Raw genomic sequence first — 23,783 nt, forward strand, 5'->3', positions numbered from 1 at the left:
TTAAAGTCAGCTGGTGGCTTTTATGGCTGGCAGTAACACTAGCTTGGAGCAATTTTAAAATCACTTGCTTTGTTGCTGATGGAATGGCTTTTAAATCATACATAAGAATTTGGGAAGTACGTATAAAGAAAGGTCCTTGGGATCCCTTTTCCTCCCCTTTACTCCACTAGAAAAGGATCATTTCAAATGACCGAGAACCCTGTGCAATAAGCAGCAACCGTGTAACACTTTATCTGCATGCCTTTTTCATTAGTGCTACCTTTCATTTTGTTTGCTTCTCATGACTGGCTATATACTTTGTTGATGGAAGACAAAGGTGGCAGTTGTACTATAAAGTGTAACAGAAATAATGAGATGTAAACACTAAAATACCATCAAGAAAATATTCTTAAAAAAGGAAAGGCAAAAAAATCCACATTGTGGCCCAGGGAACCATTTTCTAGTACTTGCATATGTCTTGACACAGATCTCATTCTGCAGTGATTAATTAACTTTTTCACTAATATATGTAAGCAGATTCAGTTTCCTAGGGGTGTTCTAATTAATTAGTTTTTCACTCTGAATAATGTAGCTTTTCTAAATGGAAGGAAGCCTCCTGACTACATGTATTAATGTATTCTTTAAAATCTTTTGGCAGTTTTCTTATGTTCTACTTTGAATGTCACAACAGTGAAGTGCTAGCTACAAAAAAACCTCCAGTAACTTTTTAGAAAGGCTTTGAGGCTAAAAGAATCAGCATTATCTTTTATCTTTTGTTACTTGAAGTTTAAATAATGCTCTCCCTCCCTCCCTAGTCAGCAAATAGTACAAAGGCAAATCAAGCTCAAGTTTAAGTAAAGAAAGAAAACAGCCAGATACAAATGAAATGCAGAGACACAGTGATCCAAAATAAACAAATCCTGACACACATCATTACTAAAGCACACACAGAGGGAATTATAACGGCTAAAAGGGAACTGAAAACCAGAAGCCAACAAACAGTATCAGTTTTCACTGCAATGTCCCGATCTGGGAGGGGGAACTGGATATTTACTAACTTCTTTTTTTTTGTCTCATATTTATGCACTTATTTAGATACTTCCAATTCCCAATTAGAACTCTAGGCATTTGCATCACATAAAATCAATAGGTTTATCCTCCACTCCCAGTTTAAGATGTTGTGTACTGAGCTGCTGAAATGATAAACCCATTCCTCTTAGCTTTACTATTGTAAAATTGCAGACACTGTTCTTCAGCCTGCAACAGAAGTCCTCCCCAAACACTGAAACATCCATTTCTCTAGAACTCCAGGATCTCAAATACAAAATAAAAACAAACAAAACCTATCACTTTGCTCATATTGGGCAATCAACCCAGTAAAAAACCTACTGTGTACATTACCAGTTCTTTCTTCCAAAAACACATTGTCCATCTTCCTTGTATTCAGCTGAACCAAGCTTAAAGACTATTGTCTGTCCTTAGATTTATGTGCCTGATGGAGCCTAATTAACATCACTGAGGAACACAAAACACTTTATTGTACCATAGCCTTAGCAACTGACATTTTTCTGGTGGCCTTTCCAAATTTACCACTGTTAAATCTCAGTAATATCTGGCTGGGTCTAGGCTGGCTAAACATCCTAGCTAAACATCAGCAGAGCACTAGTTTTAGCCAAACTGCCTCAAATGATATAGGCAACTACCTTAAACAAGCCTTCAAAAGAAAAATACTGTGCTTTCTAAGTGCATTTGTGTCATCTGTGCTTCCTATTGATTTTCTATGAAGATTTATATATAGCGCTTTTGCTTTGTGAACATCTCCAGCTGCTATGAAAGTACACATAATAAAGGGTAAGAGCAAATTCCCTCCCCCCCCTCCCCCCCCCCCCCGCCCCAAATGCAGATGAAGGTGGATTTGAAAATGGCCACTACTTGGCAGTAATCATGGAAACCAATCCTAAACTGAAGGAGTTCAAAACAGAATATATATCTATTCACCAGAATGTATCTACCCCTTCTCAAAGTGGACCAGAAGACTGCAATAAACGTTTGTATTTCTCAAAACAGTGCAAAGGACTCTTCAGTGATCATATCTGACCCAGAATGTTTATTTCTTTCATCTCCGAAATGATGATTTTTCCCATCTATCTTCTGTGTGCTACTTTTCTTCAGGCGCATTTGCACAAAGCTGTTTTTGGAGGACCCACGTGTCATTCTCATAATTTGTTTTCTTCTCCCTTTTTGTCAGTGTCCTGTTTTCCCTCAGAGTTTGTTTATTGTATTCATAAATGTCTCTATGGCTAAAAATGCCTCCAGAAAGCCACAGCACTTGAATAATCATCTAGCTAATCTGTATCCATGAAATATTCAAGTGCATTTCCTGAGCTCAATTTGAGGTAAAGTGTGAATAGACTATTTAGTTAGTTAAACTATAATATGTTTTGACGTTTTAATCAAAAGAACCTAATTTATCCTTGTGCTTTTCCCAAATTCAAAGAATATATTCAAAGACAGTGGAATTTCTGAGCTCATACACTAGTAATTGTACAGTATGCATTAGAGAAAGTTTTAGGCTTTGTCATCTAACGTTTTCAGAAACTAAAATCCCAGCAAAGTCTCTGACATATTTTGAACTATTACAGAAATCAAGGTACAGAATGATCTATAATTTTTGAGTCATGTGACAGTTGTCCAGCTTTTTGCTAAACTGACAGCACAGTTATGTAACTAAAGCATAATCATTATAAAAGATGACTGGAAGACCAGAAAAACAGTACCTTCAGCTAATGATCATGGTACACTAACATTTGCTACAAACATGAAGGGTTTGCATTTCCTATAGTACTTCCTATACTGGGATCCTCAAACTCCTTCAAATATCACAAAATCTCTAGGATGACACACTACTTCTTTTAGATATGTGGGACCTGAGGCACTGGCAGCTAATGCAGCTTGTCCAAAGCCTCCAAATCCTATGCTTTGTCCACAAGACTGTTTTTGCCCCTACTTCTAATGTCCTACAACTCATCACACTATAAACATATAGTCTTTGCAAGCCTTTAAAATAAATCCAGACTTTCAAGGAAATGGTCAGAATGAATTTCTGGTTGCTTTGAAAATGATGCTACTTCTGACGTGTAACACAGGCAATCTATGGCTAACTGGAATATCACACCTCTCCCTACACACCATCCCACGGACACTTCTAATATCATAGCTAACGAAGGGATAGGAGTCTTATCATCCATAGCAAAATATACAAACTGTTATCCCATTAGTTAAGTCATTTTTGCCCACAGCCTGCTTCCTACATGCAGTCTTGTCTAATTCTAATCCCATCCAGTGAGAAAAATGTGAATTTGTCTAATAATCTGGTTATTAATAGGTAATTAATATTAGCTCTTGGACTGTGAAGGTTGGGGGGAGTGACAAGTTGTTCCCTAACAAAATCTATTGGACAATGCAAGCGGTAGACAGAAAAATAACTGCAGCACCCCATCACTCACATACTCACACAAAAGCCAGTCTGAATCTAGGAGAAAAGAATGATAATAAATATAGCACAATAGGAGAGAGCAGTGTTACCACAGTTTGTAAAGTATGTTAGTAATGTAACAGAAATTGCCTTATACTGTATATAACAGTGCATGGCAGCTAACCAGTGCTTCTAAGCGGATTACTATTTCCCTGGCCAGAAATCTGTGCTGATAAGAAATGGCATCCCCCTACTCCTTCCAATGTAAAATTCATTCCTCTCCCTGTCCCATAGTGGTATTTCAAAGTGGTTCCTGCGTGCACTTTCCTATTTCAAAAAGAAAAAAGCTATTTCAAAAAATTTTAAATGCTTGGAAATGTAAGGATTTTCTCCTTAAGAATAAAATGTTCTTCTTCCCTTGGTTGAAACATTAACTCTTGATGGTTTCCAAGCTGACACCTCAATTATGATGGGTTGATGGGTCACACTACATTGCACTGCAGCAAATCATGAAGCATTAATCTTGGAAATTAGAGAGAAAATAACCCAGACAGAAAGACACACACGTACTCCCTTTCCCTCTTTTCAGCTTTGCTAGTTCCTGTAAATGCTGTCCAAATTAAAAAAAAAAAAAAAAAAAAATCTAAGTGAGATGCAAGTGTCTGATCCACAGTGATAATTTAGCTGAAACCTGCTAAATGTTTACCCAAAACTGGACACATGCACAGTTCCTCAGTAAAGGTGGTTTTGGGAAGAAAGCATGCAAGTTGTTTCTTACCTGTAATATGGTAGCTAACCTGCCGGTTGACATCAGATGTGTCTTCATCCCAGGTGCTAAGAACAGCCACAACTTCCCCTGGAGGGTCACTCTCCTTCACTGACCCTCTGTACACCTCATGCTCAAAGATGGGTGCGTTATCATTTATATCTGTCACAGTAACTGAGACCAAGGTGGTTGATGACAAGGATAAAGCTTCCCCCAGATCTGAGGCCACCACTGCAAAGGTGAAAGCAGGATCCTTTTCATGGTCCAGGTCCTTCAGTGTGCTGATCCAGCCACTGTTGCTATCAATGGTGAATGCTTCTGTGATCTTCTCCAGTTCCGATTCCACCGCAAGGGTATAGGTGACCTGCCCATTTGCACTCGAGTCTGCATCGACCGCTTTAACCTGCATAAGTTTTGTTCCTACAGGCATCCCTTCCATAATTATAGCGTCATAGCTAGCCGTTTCAAACATGGGCTTGTTGTCATTTACATCCAATACCTTAACCTCCACATCCACAGTCAACACAATGTCTACTTTGTCTAATTGAATGGTGGCTGCAACTTTGAAGTGAAAAGCAGGATTTGTCTCATGGTCAAGTCTCTTATCCAGTTTTATGAGCCCTGTGTCTTGCTCTATGATGAAAACCCCATCTTTGTTGTTTTCAGTCAGCTCACCATTAACTGTGCTATACAAAGCACCCTGATTAGGCAAAACATGCAGAATGTCAATGGTACTACCTATGAGGGTGTCTTCTGCTATGGTAAAAGAATACTGGGGTTGAGAAAAGGAAGGCAAAATAGTTTCTGGGGGTAAGACATGGATGTAGACAGGAATGAGGGAATGCTTTACAGGAATGCCACCATCAACTGCTTTCACAAAGAATGACAGAACTGTGTTTTTCAGCTGATTAAAGCTACCCTTGGTGACCATCCATCCATTGTCTGGATCTATTTCAAGCAGATCAGCTACTGAAACGGAGGCTTCACTATACAGAGAATATGTAATTCTGGAATTGGCTCCATCATCTGGATCTACTGCTTGCACTTGGGTCACCAAGTAACCTTTCCCAACATCTGCTTTGACACTTGCTCTGTACTCGACTGTCATAAATTGAGGAGCGTTGTCATTCTCATCCACTACTATCACTCTCACAGTGCAAAACGTAGTCCTGCCACCTCCATCGAGGGCTCTCAAAAATATACCGATATCTCTTTCCAGCGGGCTCTCCCGGTCTAACCTCTCAGTTGTCAGAATCTGCCCATTGCTATCAATCAAAAATCGGTCCTTGGCAAAGTCATTTATTATGGAGTAGCTTATCTGGCTGTATACACCTGAATCCCCATCTGTTGCCTTCACATGGATTACCTTAGTTCCAGGAGCAGCGTTTTCTCTAACCTCTGCAACATAAACGCTCTGCGAAAACACAGGGCTGTAGAGGTTGGCCCCAAGGATCTGTATGTGCACCTGAGCTGTGCTGGTGAACAGCCCATCTGACACAGAGACATTTAGGCTGTACATGGGCTCCATCCTCTGTTTGCGATGGTTGGAAAGGGTGATAACACCACTCTTGCTGTCCATAATAAAACTGGTCCTATCATTTCCTGATAGGATGCTGTACTCCAGTCTGTCAAAATCAGAACTGTCAGCATCAGAGGCTTGCACACACGTCACAAAATGACCCCGAGGTGCCAGTTCGCTCACATACGATTCATATATTAACTGGTTAAAAACTGGAGGGTTGTCATTCATATCTGTTATTGAGATACTAACAAGAACCTCGCTGCTTAGTGGTGGGAACCCATTATCGGTTGCTCTGACTTTCAAGCTGCACTGCTGTATGAGTTCATGATCCAGCATCCGGGCTGTCAGAATGAGGCCACTGGTGCTGTCTATATGGAAATAGTCCGTGCTGTTAAAGGTGTCCTGGACTATCTGATACTGCACAATCTTGTTATTATCAGAGTCAGCATCAGTAGCAACAACCTGCAGTACAGGAGTCCCAATCAAAGATGCTTCAGACAAAGTAGCATTATAAGCTGACTGATCAAAAACTGGTGGATTATCGTTAACATCATTAATGATCAAGTCCACGGTAACCTCAGCTCGAGCACCAGTGAGGGCGTCGCTGGCTCGCACCATCAGCTTGAAAAGAGAATTTATTTCATAGTCCAGTGGGCTAATGACACTCAGAACTCCTGTATCAAAGTCAATATTAAACTGGTTGTAGGGATCGCCATCGACAATGATATAAATGATACCCTGACCTTCTGGACTAGTTGCATTTATGCTTAAAATTGGTGTGTGCATTTCTACATCTTCATTCACAGAAGCTGTATAGAAGGGCTTGTCAAATACAGGCATCGCTTTGTTAACAATAGTAATGGGGAGCTCTACCGAAGCAGACAATGATGGGTTACCGCCATCTTTTGCAAGAATGACAACCAAATACTCTATATTAGACAAATCAGAATTGAAGGCTTCTTTCAAAGTGACACTACCAGATCCTCTATCGATTTCAAAATGTCCGTAGTCTTCCTTCAGAAGATATGACACCTCACCATTTTCACCCTTATCTTTATCAATAGCCGTCACTCGATATATCAGGGTACCAGGCTCAGCATCGACTTGCACAGCAGCATAGTATGGAAGCCCTACGAACACTGGTGCATTGTCATTTATGTCCTCAATGTAAACCCTCACCACCACTCGAACGACACGAAGGTGATCTAGTTCGCGGCTTGCTTCCACCACCAACTCGTACAGCTCTTGTTCCTCTCGGTCGAAGGGGATGCCAGTTGTCTGAATGACTCCCGAGGTGGATTTGATTTTAAATTTGTTGCCTGGGTTTAATATACTGTATTTCAATGGCTCATTGAGGCGGTTACCAACAGCATTCACCACAGCAATCTTTGTAATATTGGTGCTGTTTTCTGAGATAGAAGTGGAATAAAAATTTTGTGTAAAATGGAGTCCACTATCCATGGCTTCTTTTACCATTATTGTCACCATAGCAGTGCTATAAAATTTCCCATCAGATACTCTTACAATTAGCATATAATGGTCTTTGGAGAGGCTATTGTTTTTAATGGTGAGTACCCCTGTGCTTGAATCAATTAAAAAATGGTCCATATTGCCTTCAATTAGACTATATGTTAGTTCAGGAGGGATCTCTGAATCTGGGTCTGTAGCCTTGACTTTGAGAACCTCAACACCAACATACGTGGGCAGGAGCAAGACTGTCTCAAATACAGCCTGGCTGAAGACTGGTGGGTTGTCATTGACATCAGTTACCTCAATGGTCACTTCAACTGGGCTCTCGGCTGTAAGCTGGGGATTCCCACTGTCTCTAACATGCACGTGGAAGTGGAAGTGTGCTATTGTTTCATGATCTAAATTTGCAATTGTTCTGATTGCACCTGTGCTGGAATCTACTGTGAAATACTTTTTTGCAGTAGACTCAACAATCTGGTAGACAAGCAAAGCATTCTGGTTGCTGTCAGCATCAGTGGCACGTATCACAAGGGGACTGTTATTTGCGCTCCGGACTATACTATTTACAGGAGCAGCTTCGCTTATGCTGCCTGAGTACTGAGAGAAGAGAAAAACTGGTGGGTTATCATTTTCATCAACAATCTGAATGTTCACAGTGGCGTTTGATGCCATGCCTGCCATATTTGTTGCCTGTACGATGAGCTGATAGAAGGAAGCACGTTCATAATCAAGGGCTTTTTGACTGGTGATCACTCCAGAATATGGGTTTATAGTGAAGACTCCATCCACATTTCCATCTTTAACCTCATAAACTAACGTGGACTGACTGATTGCAGAGAGAGAGATGACAGAAGTACCAATATCCACATTTTCATTAACCTCTGCTTGGTATTCTTTGAGAGTGAACTTAGGGTGGGAGTTATCTGCCATCGTCACAGATATTCGCACAATTGCTGTTGCAGACAGTGGTGGAGAACCTTGATCAGTCACTTTGACTGACAAAACAAACTGTCCCATTGTCGTTAAGTCTGGCTCCTTCAGTAATGTAATGATCCCTAAAACTGGTTCAATCTTGAATGTGTTTCCTGTATTTCCTAAAACACAAATATTGGAAGCAAATTAGAAATTAAATACAACACACTTAATGATAATTTAAATCAGGAACAATTAGCTGCAATTTGTTAAAGGCAGTTACTGAAAAAAAAAAAACCCTAACATAAAACAATTCTAAAGGCTCTTCCAGCCTTCCTTTCTGAAAATCAGGTATCTCAGTAGATGGTATAGGTGTTCAAACCTTCAGAAACTCAGGCGCTGCTTTCTATATCTTGATTCTGTGCATCAACATCTGAGCAAGTGCTGCCTGTACATTACTCCTACTGAGGTAGGAAAAAGCATCTCTAAATTATGGGAATTAGTCAAATACATGTACACCTAAGGCAAAGAAACTAGATCAGAGGCTAACAAGCCAATTACATGACAAATGGATAACAACTCAGGCTCTTAATTGAAGGGCATATTAAGCAACTGTGAGAAGACTATAGTAGTTCAAGACTCAAAGAACTGAATATAAGAAGGTTAAAGTGGCATTTAGAAAAATAAAAAAGAACAAATAGCATAGAAAAGAGATTCAAGTATCTTGTGGCACAAAGGTTTATCATACGATCTCTGAGGAGGATGAATCTAGATGAATGAGATTTAGCAGAAAATGTCATGAAATGTCTGTTATAACATGAAAGCAGGGATATCACTGACTGCATAAAGGTGAAAACAGTAAGTCTGGATCAACAACCTTCTTTGGGGTCTGTTTTTCTTTTTAGTCTTTTTGCCAACCTCTTTAGCAAGACAGATTCAAAACTTTTGCTATGTATCCTTACCCTGTAATTAGAGATCACCTTTACTAGGCAATCCATATTTTGCTGGTTCCTTGAGTGCCTGCTTAAAGTATAGGATGCTGTGTGTGTATATGGCATGTATAAGCATACAGACTCTTTTTCTGAATTTGATTCTAAATATAAACAGCTTGTACTGAGTTACAGCGATTCCAATCATTATAACATGTTCCTGCTACTGTAATTTACACTTTAAAATCTAGAATTGCTTCCAATCTACAGTCAAGCATTCATCCATGACCTGGAGAGAAATATGTCTCAGGTAACTGGTGATAAACAAGAGATTTTATTTTAATGGTGATTGTTACAGGTGCGGTGCACAGACCAGTAAATGTGAAAATTGTAGCTGGAATGCCAAATACATGGAATCCTAAATTAAGAAAGTTAATATGAACTATTTTTAAGATGTGATTCACTACTGTTGTAAATTCTGGGGCCTGGAGGCTAATTTAAGCTACATGCTACTGTATGTACTTCAATACTGGTAGTGGCTTTCTATTTATATCCATCCTTTCAGATCAGTAAAGTTTACTCTACTAGCTAAAACAAAAATTGTGCTATTCACTGAGGAGCTGAGATTCTGCCAGAGCTACCAATTCTCATAAAGATCACAGTATCTGTCACATTTGCAGATACTACAAATGCTGCTGCAGTTATTTTTTCAGTGCTTGTTAATACAAATAATTTTTAGCCACTGACTGCCTCAGGTAAGGCCAGAGCTGGTTCTTCTCTTTTAGGAATTTCTTATGAAATTACACAAAAGCTACTTTCTTTACCAATTACCAATATAAAGTGATGTAAGTAATTCCCCTCAATGAAAGGGCTGTGTACAATCTGAATGCTGCAGTTAAAATCAGTATCCTCATCTGCAGATTTTATGGATCATAGAAACTACAGCAGCAGAAGACTGAATTTTGATGCATCTGGGATTGGAACATCTGTGGATAATGAAACTGGGGGAGTGCACGTCTTACACTAAATGGAAGTTTGAAGTCTGACACTGCAGCAAGAGCTCATGATGAAACAGAAACAGGGTGTAATGGAATAGAGAGACTCTAGAAAAAGAGAAAAACATGCAAATTAAAAAGGACCATCTAATAGCTAAAGCATCTTTTCTAATCATGTCTGTATCATGTATGATCCTATTACCAGTGTATGGCAGCCATACTCCTAGCATGTCAGGTTGCTCTTTACATTGTGGTAGCACCTATAGGTGATTGGTTTGGAGCCCATAATAGTAATAAGGTGTCAAGAAAAAGCTGGGATCAGTCTTGAAAAACATTGCCCCAAGAACCTGATCTGGTCTGCTCAGAGTTCGTTCTGTAAGGCACAATGTTGTCCTGCCTGGGCACGTGTAAAATTTCCCCTGATCTAAGTTAAAGGCCACTGGAGAATACTGAGAAACAACTGGTAAGACCAAATGCAGTGCATAAAGGAAATATTTGTTTTGTAGTGCTAAGATCTTTGTAGGATCACAAGGGTCTAAGTTCAACACTTCTAGCTGCAAAAGACTTCACCTCCTGGTTTACTTAAGGGACTCTACTTCCACAGAGCATACAGGGTAATGACAGAACAAAGTTCCTTGGGGTCTTCTGTAAGCTTCAGGTTCTATCAGCTAAATTTAAGGTTTGAACTTGAACAATATGAAGCTAAATCAATATGAGATGGTATAGATATTACTATTTCATTACTTATTTTTTGCCATTTAGCCTGTTCCTAATTGACATAAGCTATCCTAGCTAGTGTCAAGTATTTATAATAATATAGGGAGAAACAATATAAACAATGATCCTGTAGGGAAAGGCTTGTGATATGAGTAATATGAGGACAATCTGCAGTATATGAGACTTCTTTTTAGGGCAATATAGGTTTATAGTTTGCTATTATTACAACGCAAAGATTCATATTACTAAACAAAAAAAAAATAGTAGTAATGAAATATTAAAAAATCCGAAGGTTACAAATTTCTACTTCCTTCTCTCTTTTTCCAGGTACCCCTCTTGTATATATGTTAATGGTTTATGTCAGAGATAATTCTTAACTTCAGATCCATATCAGCCACAAAGTTACATTCACTTGCATGTGTGGCAGGGATAATGCAAATTTCTCATCACCATGCTGTTGCACCAGCAGAGGAATGTTTTTGCGGGTACAGATTATGTGGTGAATGTAAATATCTAGAGATTAACAGCAAAAGCAATTTTAATCTGGTATCACCATGCCCTCCCTTAGTTTCAAGGGACCTCGTGCCATTAAAATGCTACGACCCTGCTGATAGAAGTTTTTAGCATTGCCTTGGTGTTAGTCTCCATGCTCGTCTGATCTGAATGTTGGCAAAGATGCCAGGACATACCAGCTGTTGTGGGATTTGTTTATGGAGGATCCACTGTGTACTAGACTGAAGCCAGCAACTTGAAAACAAGTCACTGGCTGTAACTTTCAATAACTATCTTCTGTGACGTTTTTGAACCAATGACTCAGAGGTAAAAGGCTCTAGTGAACATGAATGAGATTCTGTTCTGACAGGTTTTGGGTACAGTAGCTTCAAAATAAAAAAACAACCCACAGGAAGGTGTCTCCTTTGCCCAGATCTACAGGCGAAGGTAAACCAAAGAAGCTGACTTGTGTGTGAAGACAGACCACCATCACAGCACTGCTCTGTGTATGGCATGAATCATGATGCTACATTTTCAGCCTCTGTTCTAACCTGCTTCAATAGTGTAGATAAGCTCTGCGTTTTCTCCTTTGTCTTTGTCCAAAGCCGTGACCTGCAAGACCGCTGATCCAACTGCTGCTGATTCAAACACTGAGGCTTCGTACAATGGGCTGGTAAAGTATGGACTATGGTCATTGGAGTCTTCCACATTTATGATGACTCTGGCCAGGTTTCTTCTATAAGGGAATTCTTGATCTCGGACCTATAGAACAAGTACATGATACACATCTTGATACCCATCTAGTAAAATTTCATAAATATTACTCATCTGAGTGCTAATAATACTTTCTGTTCTATTTAATACAAAGTTTTAAAAAAAACCCTTTTGTCCCAAAGAACAGTCTAAAATACATAACATGTGAGATGGTAGATAGTAAAATTAAGGAAACAGGAAGAGCTAGGGACTTTTTTTTTCACTTGTGAGAAAATGCATGGCAATCATGACATGAATTTTTAAAGTGGAAACCACATGACATCTTAAATTCAGTTTTAGGTTTGCAAGAAATATTTTTTTTTTTAACACATGCTAAATGGTCATGCCTTTGCCCTGCCACTTCCTGTTTTATAGCATAGAGGCAAATATACCTTGCCCATTGCTCCTTCTTTCAAACACCTACAAACAATTTTACCCACTATAATCAGTTGTGTGTCAGTCTCATGCTTGTAGCTGCCAATGGACTTTTTCATCATTATATATGTACACAGCTTTTTGAAGATTGTTGATATTGATGATACCAATAGTTAACAGAGTAGGAATTACCTTAAGAAGTGCTGAGTACTCCCAACAGAGGTATCATTTATCACACCTCTCTCAACCCCATACAAAATATCTCAGCACTGCTACACTGATAAACCTGCCAACATGATTCCCAAAAGTTTGGTTCTTAAACAGAGCAAAAAAAGAGTTGTATCAGGTGGAGATCAAAACCAAGCACCAGGAAATGACCTCTGTTAGCCATGCCTTTCTGTGATTAGGTTTATATTTATTTGTTAGCCTGCTCGCCAAAGGACTTGCAGCTTGTTACTCTGTGAGCTGAGACCCCACTCAGCTCCTGCTCAGTGGATCTCAGAGCAGCTCTCTGATTCCTAGGATCCCCTGTCCAAAGATGGCCCCGCACCTAACACATCATTAGCTGTTCCGTCAAAGATCTCTTCTGCAGGAGTCCTAAGTGGTTAAAGAATATAGCAGACTATAATATTTAAATTAACACAGATTGGTTTTTTACTAACCTCCAGCCCATAATATACAATCTTCACTTGAAAACAGACAGACATGTTCTGTAATTTAGGCACACTCAGCAAAAAATTATAATTAATTTTCTTTCTGCATACCCAAACATTTGGAAATGTAGATGAAAGCTATTTTGAATATCAACAGTTTATGTACTGAAATAAGTCTGTAAAAGTCAACTATAAACTAGGATTGTATTCAGAAAGGCTGTAGCATTCTCTATGGGAAGAAAGTAGTTATCTCCCTGTGAATAACTTCTCAAGTAACTTTCAGTCTCACTTCAGAAACTCTGAAAATTACCTTGAGTGAGGGGACCAGATGCCAAGAGATGAAATAATTTCCTGCTTGCTCTCCCTTGTGATAGCAAATCATATCATATTCCATACAATAAATTCACAGTAAGTTTCCCAAAAAGCCCAAATAAAAAATGTAAAATAAATACACAGCAGGGCAGGCAAGATGAAATTAATGACTACTTACTGCATTAAGAGTCCTTTGCTTATGCAAAGACTAAGGAACGTATGCACCTGAAGCAGCAGTGATTGTGTCCTGAGACAAGCGAATATTGCATTCTTACCATGACATTCAGGATGTGCTTATCTTGAGCTTCGTGGTCTAATCTCTCAGCAGTATAGAGCACCCCAGTGCTGGGATCAATTCTGAATTTTCTCACGCTGACTGTATCGATGCTGCTGTGAATAGTGTAGCTCAATTTATGCTTTTCATCTCTGTCTATAGCTTCAATTTGCAGAATTTCAGTATCAGGGAGGATGTCCTCTGAAATGGTGACATCGTAACTTGGGTGAGAGAATTCTGGGCCATTATCATTGTTATCCAACACTTTGATAAGAACCTACAGTTAATAAAAGAAAAACATCTGAAGTTACTGAAGTCTAGACAAGTTACTGAATAGGCACCTAGAGAAATGTAATTTACATGACTGATGATTTTATGCTGCTGTATGCTGGGACGGAGAAACATAATTTAGTATTAAATGCTGACTGTTCAGATCAAAAGAAATAGTAAGGATCTGACTTTGGAGGCAAAAAGTTCCTAATTACAAGACCTACTCAGATCCTGACAAAGAAGTCCATATATCTGTATCTATAGATTGGAAAATACTCCTGGAATGGTCATAGAAAGAGTTTTGTTGTCCCTTGTAACTGCTCTGGTTACAAGAGACTTCTAGAGCTATTATGGGATTTGCTTTCCCCTTCACTATTAATAAGGCTATAAAAGAATCCTTTTCATGTAACTTCAATCTGCTTTTTATACAATCAAGATTTGGCTAAATCCTGTATTGTTTTCTGCCCGATATATCGCATTGGGACGTACTAGCAACGTCAAATCATGACAGCAGTGGAGACTTTGAGTTGCTGTTACGCCTTAGGCCGTGTTAGGAACGGTGACACTTGATGAGATGAGGAGACAGGACCTCACGACCATGCAAGCCTACCCCACACAGATCAGTACATACCATCAAGGCCAGGTAGGTAATCTCAGGGCACTGGTGACAGGGAAGGATTATTTTTCATCCTTGCTCTTTCTTTGCCAATGATGGCTGTTTTTCTTGATAACTAATTCACATTCCCCTTGAACACCTACTTGCCTCCCTTCTGTTGCAGTTTATGAACAGTAAAACTTCTGCTAAAAAGGTGAACAAATGCTGTGCCATTTGCTTCAAGTCTGTCTTTAAAATCTCGGTACTGAACCCTAAAAAACTTGGGAGAGGGGGAAGGCAGCCAGTATACTATTACACCTATTTCAATGTATTGCAAGCTGACTCTGGTAACTAATAAGAATTACTATTTTCCAAGCTTTGCCTTTCAGAAATTATGTGACCATGCAATGTTATGCATGTGTGGCTCTGATGAGGTTTTGTGTTTTTCTCCACTGGAGGAGTCACTCCCTGGAGAAAATTTGCTTTCCAGACTTTGTATGCCATAGATTACTTTGGGCAGTGTAGCAGCAAAACCCTTGACAAACTACATAATACTGAAAGATGAAATGCAAAGTGTTGCCTCTTTTTCAGTATTGGAAACAAAAAGTATCTTTTGCAGAATATGCCTGTGAAAGCACACACCTAATTTTACAGTGAGTGAAAGGGAACTATCTTTTTATTCAAATACTTTGAAATAAGAAATAGTCCAATGAACAATGTGGGAAAGGCCATTCACAGGACTCTTTCTGAAGACTAGGAGACTTGACCCATCCTTCATGGTATTTTCTGTGCTGTTCTGAAAAGTATTTGGCTCTTTTTAAGCAAATATTTTATTACTTTGCTTGATCAAGCCCTGTTCACCCCTACTTTCTTAACAGAAGAAAAAACCAGTTGTACTTTTACTGCAATATTGCACAAACAGATGTTGGCCTCAGAAAGAAATGAAACTTTAGATTTCCATGATATGTGGAAGGGTTTGCAGAACACATTACCAGAAGGAACATGAGCAATTGTAAGCAGCAGTTGTAATGAACTAGCCTGGGAACTGTTTAGAAGACAGCTGAAATAAAATGCTCTGTAAGTTAAATGGCATAGGACTTCAACTGCACATTCCATGCGATTTAATTTTCACCAGATTATGGTACGCCAGAGTGAAGCAGGGAGAAGCCTATATTAAGTTATGCTTCAGTCTTGGACAGATAGCAATAAAACTGGGGGGAAATACACATTGCTGGGCCTATAATAATGATGAAGAGTTACTTCACTTTTTTTTGTTGTTGTTGTTGCTCTACAATGTATCAAGGTGTGTTTCTGACCTGACTGAGGAAACAAAAAGCCAAACCCACCTCTGAAAAATATGCAAAGAAATGAGTTGTAATACATGAAAAGCCAGAGGAAAAAATGAAAAGACTTCAACTGTAACGGGACACAGAGTCAGTGCTGAACCACTTTTGTTAGTGTAATGAAGAGACACTGAAGCAATATAGTTGGGGAAAATCTGTATTACTAGTGTTTAATACTTAAAGGCATCTTCTTGAGAAGTTTTGATACCCTCAGTCCTTGCCAGGTACCATTGTAACATGGCTGGATTATTTCACTGCTGCATTGTTAACACAGACAGTACAGTTTATTTTACCTTTAATTAGAGGCCAAAAACTTTGTCATGTATCATTTTAGATAGTCTAACAGAGAAGTAAAAACTTTTCAAATGGATTCAATTGAAAATACCAAGGGTGTTTGATTCTGCTGATGCCAGTACAACACAGTCTACCTTGAACAAGTAAGGTGCCATGTGAGGGACAGGCTTGTATCTGTGAATTTGTTTTTAACATTGTTGTGTGCAAGCTCAAGTTATTCTGTAAGAAAAAAAAAAAAAGTACAGATGCACACCAATGTGTCTTAAAGGTACTGCTACAGCGGTGACATGCTGTTTTGTTTGTGTGGTGTGTGATCATCCCAGTGCTGGGGTTCACTTCCCATTATATCTAATGCATTTTGGGATCACTCGCAAATTGGGAAAGCAGAGGAATGCATAAAGCTTTATCCACCACAAAGCTTTCACCGTGACTGTGCAAGCCACAGATCTCTGATTTAAGCCTTCACTAGACTGCATAAACTAAACTGGGTGGGACTGGATCAACATCAGAGACCAAGGATAAGCTATGAGACTATGGAAATTATAGTGTGGATTCAAAGAGCAGCATTTCTTCCCACTGAAAAAGATATAAGCTGACACACAGATATGGACCATGATGGTGCCTGGGGAGTGGGAACAGAGAAGGTAAAAAAATTGAGGTTCTCATTCACTGCGGTTATCAGACTTACAGGGAACTATGCACTTAAAATTGCTTTGATAGTTTCCAGAAAACAACTTTTTTTTTTTCTTTTTTTTTTTCTTTCACTTCATTTCTACTGTAAAACTGATCAAGTGCCTGTTTAAGTGGCAGGCATCTTCCTCCCCAGAGATGACAGTATTTTAATGATTTGTCAAGTGATCCACATTGAAATACACATTATTTATTACATACTCTGCATTTCAACAGCCACTTCCATCTGGAGATGGAAGGCAGTGGGTTAGAGATGCTAATGAATAAAGAGGTCATTATTGATTCACAATTTCTTCTGTTAAAGCAGTTAAGAGTATTTCCAATTTTTGTCAGCTGTCCCTCAAAATCCCAGCTGTAATTTTAACATTATGGTTAACATTTAGTAGAGGGGGGTGGATTTTCCTTGCAACAAAAGAAAGTTACATTATATATAGGAACACTGACTATACACAGCTCTGTTAAATCCACAAGCTATGGAAAAGAAGAAAATGGAATGCTTTTATGTTCTTAAAAATTTAACTGTCTTGGGAGCTACTTGAACCAAAATCAAGAAAAATAAAATGGAAATTGAGTGCCGTTTTAAATAGATATTAGTCCTCCAATCCTTACAACATTTTGAGGAGCAGGTGGCCATTATTATCCCCATCCTTTGCCCAGGAAAACACTGACTTGCAGCAAGGTTAAATGACTTACCAAAGCCACATGAGAAGTGCAGTAGCAGAGCTGGGGAAGATGTCTTAGGTTTATTTTTGAGCCACTCCCCTTTTATTAGGTCACCTTAAAATGCCACCCTCCTATGCAGGCGATTTTCTGCTCCAGAAGGAGGACTTCTAGTAAGGTGGTACTTAAAAAGAGGGGGCAATTTTTTCCTTTAATAATGGACAAATGAACACCAGGCTCATAGAAAACCTAATCCTACAAACATATGTGAAGTTGAGTAAGACGAATGCCACCAGATCGTTAATATGAGGAAAGTTACTCAAGTTCATTTAACGGCTGCCAAATTTAGGCATAAAATCTTGGTTCTACTGGCAAATTTCCCACTGACTTCAAAAGGGCCAGCACTCTGCTCCTTGAAGACTTAAGCTTTAGCCAGCCTGCAGAACATCTTTCACCCAAAATCAAGTGTTATCCTACTGAAGCAACTCAAAGACTCGCAGTGTATGTGTAATTTAATACTTTCCTCATATTTATTTCCAAAAGGAAGATATGGCAAGAATGACCTGTGTTACATAAATATCCTTTATTACTGTGTAGCTGCCCAGAGTGTTAAGCTGTGACAATACCCATTGTGTAAAATCAAAGAGAGGCTTTAAAAGTTTCCCAACGCATCTCCGAAAGGTGACGAATGGAAATGTTTACTATTTGTTTGCTGCTAAGTAGAGATTTCTCTTTGCTGAGGACTGTGCAAGGTTATTGACTAAACCACTTTTTATAGACAAACATTAGCTGCAAGTCTTTTTTCCACGCTCATAAAGCAAACATGCAGCAAAGCAATCTCTGCCTGGTTATCCTTGAAAGCTCCTATCTTTTCCAGTGTGTCGCGGGCTTCAGAAAGGCAGGCTTGCCTCCTTCTGCTTCCATTGTGCAGAACCTAATTTATAGTCCGAACGAGCGCCTCACTATAAAAGATTTGCTTCTCCCTGCTCACTTCCTATTTCCCACAGTTAAAGCAAGTTTCAAATAAAGGATTCACGAGCCTCCAAGCTTACAAATTAGGCAAAGCAACACTCAGAGCATTAGCAAAGACTTTGTATTCAAAATGGTAAGTGAAAGGCCTAGAGAAATACAATCAAATCAAAGCAGGACAAAACCTAATGCAGGAAGTCTCTCCAAAGCTGTTTTTAATGTTGCCCATCACAAATACCTTTGGTTTAGGCACAAATGTATTTGAGTGAAAACTGGATAAATGCCAGAAGCTGCTTTAGAGACATTTGAAGCTGGAAGAATCCGCTTGGCTAATTGCTTGGTCTGGGCACAGTGTTGTAGTACAACCTATTAAGTGCCTGAATTGCTTAAACTCAGGTTACGCTTTTGTATGGGTTTTGAAAACCTATTTTGATTTAATATTGCTCTCAATAGTGTTACCACACAGCTTTATTTGCTGCTTCCTGACAAGTTTTCCTCTCCTCCAAACCCCAACCTTAACACAAAAATGCAAACAGTTTCCCTACCAACATCAGTGGCCTGTTATTTATACTTTTCCGTCCTTGTGTTATGTTAAAATGGGAGGAAAAGTCTTTGTTTCACAGGCAAGGCAGTGCTGAGATCGCTGGATGGGAGAAAAATAAAAATCAAGGATTGGGTTAGTTCTAGTTTGGAGTAAAAATTAAATTAAAACCCCATGTCTTCTTGCCCATCCAAGTAGAATCCACAGCTTCTTCCTTTTGGCAGGGTCTAATGACTTAGCTACATTTTGGCCACGGTCCTCTAAGAAAAGCTTTTCACCATTCAGTTAAAAGAACGACCCTCACTCGGGGTGACTGATCAACTTCTCTTTGTTAAGAGACAATCTTATAAAGAAAAGGTGGTCTCTGAAAGCTGACACCAAGTTTGGTATCCTGAAACTCGCAGCTAAAGGTCAACCCTGAGCAGAAGAATAAATAAAAGCCCACAGTCTTCTGCAAGGAGAGACAGAAAGGGGCAATGAGCAGTAACTTCTCTCATCTGCTCTTCCATCCTGGTTGGCTCCAGCTGAAGATATTACAAGTGAACCATGTATTGATCTACAAAAACTTTTCAGAGGGAACTGCATGTTCCTCTCTGAGTGTTCACTCTACTGGGAAACAGTGAGATGGTTTTGCAGTAAGTGAAACTGAGGAACTTTTTGCCTCCTAGCTTAGAAACATCAGCCTTCACGCTTTAAAGCATCTTTTTTATAGAGGTTAGGATGATGAGAAAGAAGGAGAAGGCACTAAAATAAGCAAGAAGTAAAACTGTCTTTTTCATATAATACCATGACTCCAGGAGTCTGTTCTTAAAAAAAATAATTATCTGCTAGTACAACATTCTCACTAAAATTGAAAAATTATCATCACTTAGATGATTGCTCCCCACTGTACTGTACTTCTGTGGGTATTTTAGCAAAATTCAACAGTATGCACTATGAAGAATTAAATAAATGTTATTCTTATGTTGTGCTTGGTTGTAAAGGATCTGAGTTGTTCAGTAAAAAAAAAGGAGGCTTTGTGATAAACCTGACTCATGACCAAGAGAATCTCTAACGTTACACAGTCAAAGTTAGTCAAAATTGTGGCAGGAGTAGTCATTTAGATGCCATCACACTGATTTCTTGCTGGGAGAGTCCTCTCTCTGCTCAAGCGAGGGCAAAAGACCCTTCACCAGCCTCACAGTCACCAGGCAGTGGCAGTGGTGAGGAGCAGGGTCACTGCCCGGAGCTGCTGTCCCTGGCTCTCTCCAGTGTGCGGGATGCAGAAGCCCTGTCCCCTCCCCAAGGCCAACAGCTCGCCTGGCAGCTGCAGGAATCGTGTTTCGCGGGGATTTAGAGCCAACGTGTGCCTTCAGCCTTTAATAAATTACTGCGTGGCCTTGAGCAATGATGAATTAAGCTAAGGGATAAAAACAAAAGCTCTCCCTGGCTAAGTCAGGAGACTTAGCCTTCCTAGAAGTTAATCATCATGACAGAAGCTTTATACCCACACTCCAAATATATAAATCAAACAAGTCAACATTTCTTCATCTTTTGTCCCCTCCATCCCTCCCCATCATGGCTGTGCTGCTGGGATGGCTGGGACTCAGCTGGATGGGCAGCACGGTGAGTGGCAGCAGCTCAACAAGTCCTGGTGCTTTGGTTCTCACTTTGGAGATTACATTCCTTTTGAAAACCTGATCGTGACCCAAACGAAACAGGCTTTCGGTTACAAAGGAAGTTTGTGATTTTTTATTTTTTCTTAATATTCCATATGTTCTTTTTGCCTCTTTTCACAAGAGTGAACCATTAATGCAACAGATGTAACTTTAAAATCAAAATTATTTCCTTCCTCTCATGGTACAGTAGTGAACCATGTGTGCAGTAAGGCATGAAGGAAGTAAACAGTTTATTGGAGTTTAAGGCGTGCAGGAACATTGCTGAAGAAACTTCTGCAAGTCTGTGCCAGGGATCATGTTACCGAAGCAAAAATCTTTGGCATTTTTATGCTGTATTTTACCACCTCCAACTGTGTAATAGACAAAAGGCCAGGAAGAGATAAAGGGAAACAGGTGGGGTGGAATAAAAAGCAAGACTGTTCCATTTGGCATGGCGATGATCAGCTGTTTCATAATAAACCATCGCACTTTGAGGGGGGCTTTATATTATTTTATTGCTATACAAGGGGATGAATTTATACATTTGCTTTCCACCCACTTCCTCTTCTACCATATATTCTTGCAGCTATAGTTCAAAATGCAGGTGGTACTATGTCTATGAGACAAAATACGATGTCATTTTATCAAAACTCAGAACAAGGCCATCAGTAAATGCTTTTTTGACTCTTTCTATGAAATAATTTACTTAACCTAACAGTTTGATTTTTTTGTTATTGTTGTAAAAGGAAATAAAGATGGGTAAGGTACACAAAGGCTCCAAAATATAGTCAAAAATACAGTATGGAAGTTTTGTAAAAGTGAGAGATAATTAGGCAGGTCATAATTCTGGCAGCTTTGAGATAATGATCGCTTTAGAAATCTCTGTTGTGAAGACCAAAAAAACCACATTCTCGGATGTTGTCCAGGCCACAATTAAATACTGAAACAGTATCTACATGGAGAGAAGGAGGTGGAGGGAAGAAGGGCCTGTATCCACCAGTTATTATCTAATGCTATACTATTTCAATCTTAAAGGTCTATCTTACATTTTTAAATAGGTCACATCACTGTTACAAAGAATGCTCAGGCTTCTTTTAGAATGTAACAGCTTTACTGAAATATGTTTTTACCATATGTTTTAATTAAAAATGTAGGGTTTTCATCAAAATAGGTTTTGAGGCCTGCCACAGGGGTCAATTTATTAAACCAAAAGCATCAAAAACAATAAACATAATATCCATGAGAAGAGAAATTACTTGTATACAGCATATTTGAAATTCCCTGTGCTTTTTAATATTTGTTTGGCTGAAATATTTGTAAGAAAAAAAATGCCGTGGTAGGGATTCAACACCACATTTCTGAAATGTGGGCTGAGAGTGTTGCCAAGATTAAAAAACAAATCAAACCAAAAAACTACACAAGGGCTGAAGAAAATGCCTTATGGAAAGGGAACATAAAGAGGTCAGCAGTCATCCTCCTTCGCTCGTCTACTAGAAGACTGGGAGGTGATTTGACTATTCTGAGTAAGTGTCTTCCTTGGGAGAAAACGCTGGTTTTTAAAGAGCTCTTTAAAGCAAAGAAGGCGTAACAGGGAATACAGGCCAGATATAATCAAGTTAAAAATAAGGGATGTTTTTAGCGGAGATGCAATTAATTACTGAAACTAACAGAGAAAATAGCAGATTTCCTACCACCTAATTTACTATCAACTGATGTTTTCTTATCTAGAGTGGATTATCAGGAGAAATTATCAGATAGCGATATTTAGAGATTTTAAGGCTGGTTATAAACAGGAATTCAGACTGAGAAAGCACTCAATGATTTAAGAGTCTCTTAGGAAAGTTGGTGAATATAGATTTACATCTGAACCATTTGATCAAAAAGGAAAGGTAAAACAGAAGCATCTGCGTGTGCGTGCATATATGTAAATATAAAAAATGTTCAGGCCTTTCTTCTGCATTATAAAGAAGCAAATAACATCACAAACCTATTTTTTTCATTTCCTCTATAAACCATATTTAAGGATTTGAGGCTGCATACAGGTGTCCTCTACCAGTATGTATTTTTCCCTATGTGCCAAATAATATTCAGGCTATAGACACACTTTACACTTGGGCAGTAATTCACATGTAGGATTTCAGGCCCTAGCTAATCCATACACCACAATCCACCTTATGTTGAAGGATTTTGCTAGTTGGCATCTTCCTGGTGCCACGTGGACCACAGAGTCCCTGTCTATGTGCCATGACCCTGACTGTGTCCCAACTCCAGACTGGTTCCCACTGAACAGATACCCGGGCTCTGCATCAGGGTCCCTCTGACAAAGATGTGTCAGAGCCAGCATTATCCCAGCTCTTCACATTTATCTGACCTGACTTTTTAATTGGTGAAAGGCATTGAGCCTGATAAACAAGCCTGGTTTTAAAGGGTTCAGTGCAGCTGTTCCCCAGAAGACAATGTGATTGCAGGCAGTGACACTAAAGGAGAGATCCTTTGAATCTTAATTGTCTCCTCTGAACAATTTCTTCTCTGAACAATTGATTCCATATCCCACATTTGGGTCTTGGGAGGATGAGAGGTATAAACTCCATTTAATACAATCAATAGCAATATTCCCCAACACCACAGAAGCACCACTGTATTTTGGATCATTACGGGGTGATACAATTGTCAAAATCTAAGCTTCACCACCTGTGATAGGGACTTCCTCAGCTGGAGGAAGGCAAATTACTTTCATGTGAGCCCAAAGAGGACAAAAGGAGAAATAACGCTTTGAAACCTTCAACAGCTGATTCTTTACAACAAGATGGAAAGGCTCTGAAAAATATCCCCTCTATTATTTAATTGTGGTCTCAAAGGATGAGGTTTTATTTGGATGGCAAAATTATTGATTTTTATAGCATATACATTCCACTAACAAATGAAAAACTTGCCAAGAAAGGAATGTGATATTCTACCTGAGTCGTGGCAATGTTTGTTCCATCGGTGACCTCCACAGTCATATTATATATTGACCTCTGCTCTGCATCCAAGGGCTTTGCAATGACAATAGTGCCCACTCCCTTCTCCGCGTCGAAAGAACTATCGTAATTCCCTCCTAATTGTTGCACAAAAATACAATTAAATTAGCCATCTCTGGAAAGTTTCCATTGAAAATCTT

At 39.2% G+C, this 23,783-nt stretch overlaps 1 protein-coding gene across 1 annotated transcript in view; it reads right to left on the reverse strand.

Moving 5' to 3' along the window:
- Positions 1-23,783, reverse strand: part of FAT3 (FAT atypical cadherin 3) — a 416,111-nt gene that overhangs the window by 77,078 nt on the left and 315,250 nt on the right. Inside the window, exons 7-10 of the mRNA XM_074860296.1 lie at positions 23,581-23,720; positions 13,626-13,901; positions 11,809-12,019; positions 4,233-8,306 (exon numbers count right to left, since the gene is read on the reverse strand). Of these exons, the coding sequence (XP_074716397.1) occupies positions 4,233-8,306; positions 11,809-12,019; positions 13,626-13,901; positions 23,581-23,720 (4,701 nt within the window). The remainder of the gene's footprint in view (positions 1-4,232; positions 8,307-11,808; positions 12,020-13,625; positions 13,902-23,580; positions 23,721-23,783) is intronic.

Source organism: Strix uralensis, chromosome 2 (assembly GCF_047716275.1).
Source record: "Strix uralensis isolate ZFMK-TIS-50842 chromosome 2, bStrUra1, whole genome shotgun sequence".
NCBI lineage: Eukaryota > Metazoa > Chordata > Aves > Strigiformes > Strigidae > Strix > Strix uralensis.